Source organism: Choristoneura fumiferana, chromosome 13 (genome assembly GCF_025370935.1).
Source record: "Choristoneura fumiferana chromosome 13, NRCan_CFum_1, whole genome shotgun sequence".
Lineage (NCBI taxonomy): Eukaryota > Metazoa > Arthropoda > Insecta > Lepidoptera > Tortricidae > Choristoneura > Choristoneura fumiferana.
The window spans coordinates 7,109,712-7,113,328 of record NC_133484.1 but is presented as its reverse complement, the minus strand read 5'-3'; the positions used below and the strand labels follow the sequence as shown (position 1 = coordinate 7,113,328).

The 3,617-nt window shown below is 44.6% G+C and overlaps 2 protein-coding genes across 2 annotated transcripts in view; both read right to left on the bottom strand.

The window, feature by feature from the left end:
- Positions 1-708: 708 nt before the first annotated feature.
- On the bottom strand, positions 709-3,301 carry LOC141434353 (uncharacterized). The gene is made up of 2 exons (XM_074096761.1): positions 2,052-3,301; positions 709-899 (listed from the first exon to the last, which is right to left on the bottom strand). Exons 1-2 carry the CDS (start codon positions 2,874-2,876, stop codon positions 861-863), a joined length of 864 nt encoding a protein of 287 aa, XP_073952862.1. The 5' UTR covers positions 2,877-3,301; the 3' UTR covers positions 709-860.
- Positions 3,264-3,617, bottom strand: part of LOC141434471 (uncharacterized) — a 13,883-nt gene continuing 13,529 nt past the window's right edge. The window contains exon 3 of the mRNA XM_074096891.1: positions 3,264-3,525. Within this exon, the coding sequence (XP_073952992.1) occupies positions 3,264-3,525 (262 nt within the window). The remainder of the gene's footprint in view (positions 3,526-3,617) is intronic.

Genomic DNA, 3,617 nt, shown 5'->3' with positions numbered 1-3,617 from the left:
AGGGTCTACATAAATAAGCACAGATGATTATAAATACAACAATATCAATTGGTGCCCTACCAATAAATAGAAAATATGATTATGATTGACCTACATTATATTCAATAGGCAATTTACACAGTTTGACTACTGGGCGTATGAGTTCGCCACCTTGAGTTTTTAATTTAACTGACCTGACAATCTGGTCAGTTCCCTTATACACTTCAATGACTCTACCACGCCTCCATTGTAATGGAGGTGAGTTCTCATCCTTAATGAGAACCAGATCATTCAGTTCGAGGTTATTGACTTGAGAATACCATTTATTACGCGCTTGTAAATTATTGAGATACTCAATATGCCACCTTGACCAGATTGATTGATACATTTTTTGAATAACCTGAAAACGTGATAACCTCGACGTCTTAGTGTCCTTCCAATGTGGTTCCGGTAGAGCTACTAATGGTTGACCAATGAGAAAGTGCCCCGGTGTGAGCACTTCGAGATCTGACGGATCCTCACTCATAGGAACTAACGGCCTTGAATTCAATATGGACTCTATTTTTTGAAAATAGAGTTGATAGTTCCTCAAACGTGAAGATAGTGTCTCCAGCCTCTCGTTGAGTAAAAGCTTGGCATGCTTGACAGCTGACTCTACCAAACCAGACATGTGAGGAGCTCCTGCTGGGTTGAATTCCCAGCGAATATTTTGACGTGCAAATTCCCCTTGAGTACAGTCTCATTATTGACCAGAAACTGATTGACATCACGCAGGTAAGAATTAGAGCCAACAAAATTGGTACCTCGATCCGATCGGACGAGTGAAGGCAGCCCTCGTCGGCTGACAAACCTGGTGAACGACGCGATGAATGCCTCGATCGTCAATGCTGAAACCACCTCGAGATGAACCGCCTTGGTTCCTAAACAGACAAACACACATAGGTAAGCTTTGACTGATTTAGCATTCCTTAATAAACTACTCTTAACTAAATATGGGCCTGCGAAGTCTGTCGCAACGCCTGAGAAAGGCCGTGCTGCCGTGACTCGGTCAGCCGGTAAATCTGCCATGAATGGCGGTTGAACCGATGAATTGAATCTGAAACAAACTAAACATTTCCTGATAACCCTTGAAACTTGACGTCGGAGTGACGGAAACCAATATTCCCTCCGGATTATAGCAATGAGCGCGTTCGTCGCTGCATGACAATATGACCTGTGATAGTATTCGATGAGTAACTGACCCCATTTATGATCCTTAGGTATGAGATATGGATGCTTGCTCCATATGGTAGAGCTGATTTACGTAGTCGTCCGCCGACACGCAGCAAGTTTTCGTCATCGACGAAAACGCTAAGCTTCTGCAATGATTTACAGACCAGCTTTCCTTGTTTGACCATAACAATTTCCTCCTTGAAAGCGTCTAATTGAACTTTACCTATCCAATGTTTAGTAGCTGCGCGAATCTCGTCCAATGACAGTGTAGACTGAAGATTCCTTTGCTCCCTCGGCAACTTGATATTTTTACAAAATCTAAGTATGAATGCACTGACATTGATTAGTTTGCTATATGAACTGACACGTGATAAGAGTGCGTCTTCCCACGACTCTACTGGCGTGACTAAATGAACTAATTTCTTGAAACCTGGTAACTCTTGAGGTATAGTGACTGGTAACTGTGGCCACTGGGATTCCTCCCGCAATAACCAATCAGGTGACCACCACAATTTGAATTGAATTAATTCCCTTGCGGACATTCCGCGTGAAGCGACATCTGACGGATTACGCTCTGATCTGACATGACGCCATGTGATGTGACGTTTGGACTGTTGAATGTCCTGTACCCTGTTACATTCAAATGTTTGTAACATGTGAGGTTTGGCCTTGAGCCATGACAAAACAATACTGCTATCTGACCAAGCATTGATAGTATCTAACTGAACAGAGTCGTCGTACGAATCTGCGACGTGATTAAGCAGTTTGGATACCAGGTGGGATGCATTGAGTTCCAATTTTGGAATCGTCTGCTTAGTTTTATGTGACGCGACGCGTGATTTAGCAATGACTAAGCTGACCTTGACATGTCCTGACGCATCCACCGTCCGTAGATAGACGCTCGCCGCGTATCCCAGCTCCGAGGCGTCGCCGAAACCGTGCAATGAGTATGAAACGGCGCTCGGTAGTGAGACACACCGTGGAATCTGTAAGTGAGACAAATGATTGAGATCCTGCGTAAGTTCGTCCCATTGATTGATTTGATTTTGATTGATCGGCTCGTCCCAGTTGAGCCCATCCGAGAATAATGACTGTAAGAATATTTTGAATCGAAAGATGACTGGTGCGCAATAACCACACGGGTCGTACAAACGTGCGATTGTACTGAGCACGCTACGTTTCGTAGGAGGGTGACCAAGTGGCACGTTGATTTGATATGCCATTGAATCTGACACTGGATCCCATTGAACACCTAATACCTTGATGAAACTTTTATCCTCAGTATCAAATGAGTGTGGCAGCTCGCAATACTCCTCCGGTAAGTCACGCAATAGCTCCCTACTATTGGACGACCATTTACGTAACTCATAACCTGCGCTCCCGGTTAGCGCTATGAGCTCTTGCTTGAGCTGTTGAGCCTCTGCTACTGAGTCTGCTCCTGTGAGGATATCATCAACGAAGATATCTCGTCGCATGACGTGTGCTGCGTGTGAATTCGGATGCGACACCTCCCAATCGTCCGCTAGTAGCAACACCGTCCGTATAGCTATGAATGGACTTGACCTCAGCCCGTAGGTATTAGTATTTAATTCATATACCTGAACATCGTGTGACGGATCCTCCCTCCAGAGGATTAATTGATATTTCCTATCATCTGGGTGAACAAATGTTTGACGAAACATCATTTTGATGTCAGTAGTGAATACCACCTTGATGACGTCGAAAATTTAAAATGATTTTAGTGATATCATTTTGAAGAGGTTGCCCAGAGTGAAGGCATTGATTGAGTGACACACCTGTGGACGATCGCCCTGATCCGTCGAATACAACTCTGATTTTATCGGTGCCTCGTTTGAAAATACCGTGATGCGGTATGACAAAATGTTCTGAGTTAAATTGAAAATCCGATTTTGACATATGACCGAGAGTTTCGTACTCTCTCATGAAATCTTTATACTTGGAGGCGAAAAGTGCGTCCTTAGACATTTTTCTCTCCAAAGCTCGCAACCTTTTCATTGCAAGCGACCTTGACTCGCCTAATGATGAGCGTGTTGAAAGTAACGGTAACCTGACTATGTATTTGCCGTCAGGCAGACGTTGAGTAGTGGAAATGTACAACTTTCGCATTCCATGTGATCTGGATGAACTGCAGGCTTCGAAGGCGGCTCCTCGACCTTCCAAAACCGCTCGAGCACCTCCTCGAGTCTAGTGGCGTGCAGGCCGTAGTCCTCCACGGACGTACCCGCTGACTGTGATGACGTCACCGCTGCTGGTGAGTCGAGGTCAATGAACCCATGATGACATGCCCAAAGCATGTCCCGTAGGCTGCTATTCCTGGAACGTGAGTGGAATCTTTGAACCATCGAGTACATAATTTAATATGTCAGTACCTAAAATGATGTCACATCTGAGGCTTTGTCAAACTT

Bases quoted from the DNA above. Each gene is read 5' to 3' on its own strand.
- LOC141434353 (XM_074096761.1), bottom strand. From the start codon at position 2,876: ATGATGTTTCGTCAAACATTTGTTCACCCAGATGATAGGAAATATCAA. The intron at 900-2,051 runs GTCAGCTTAGTC...TTGTCTGTTTAG, and splicing joins ATGCGTCAGGACATGTCAAG to GAACCAAGGCGGTTCATCTC.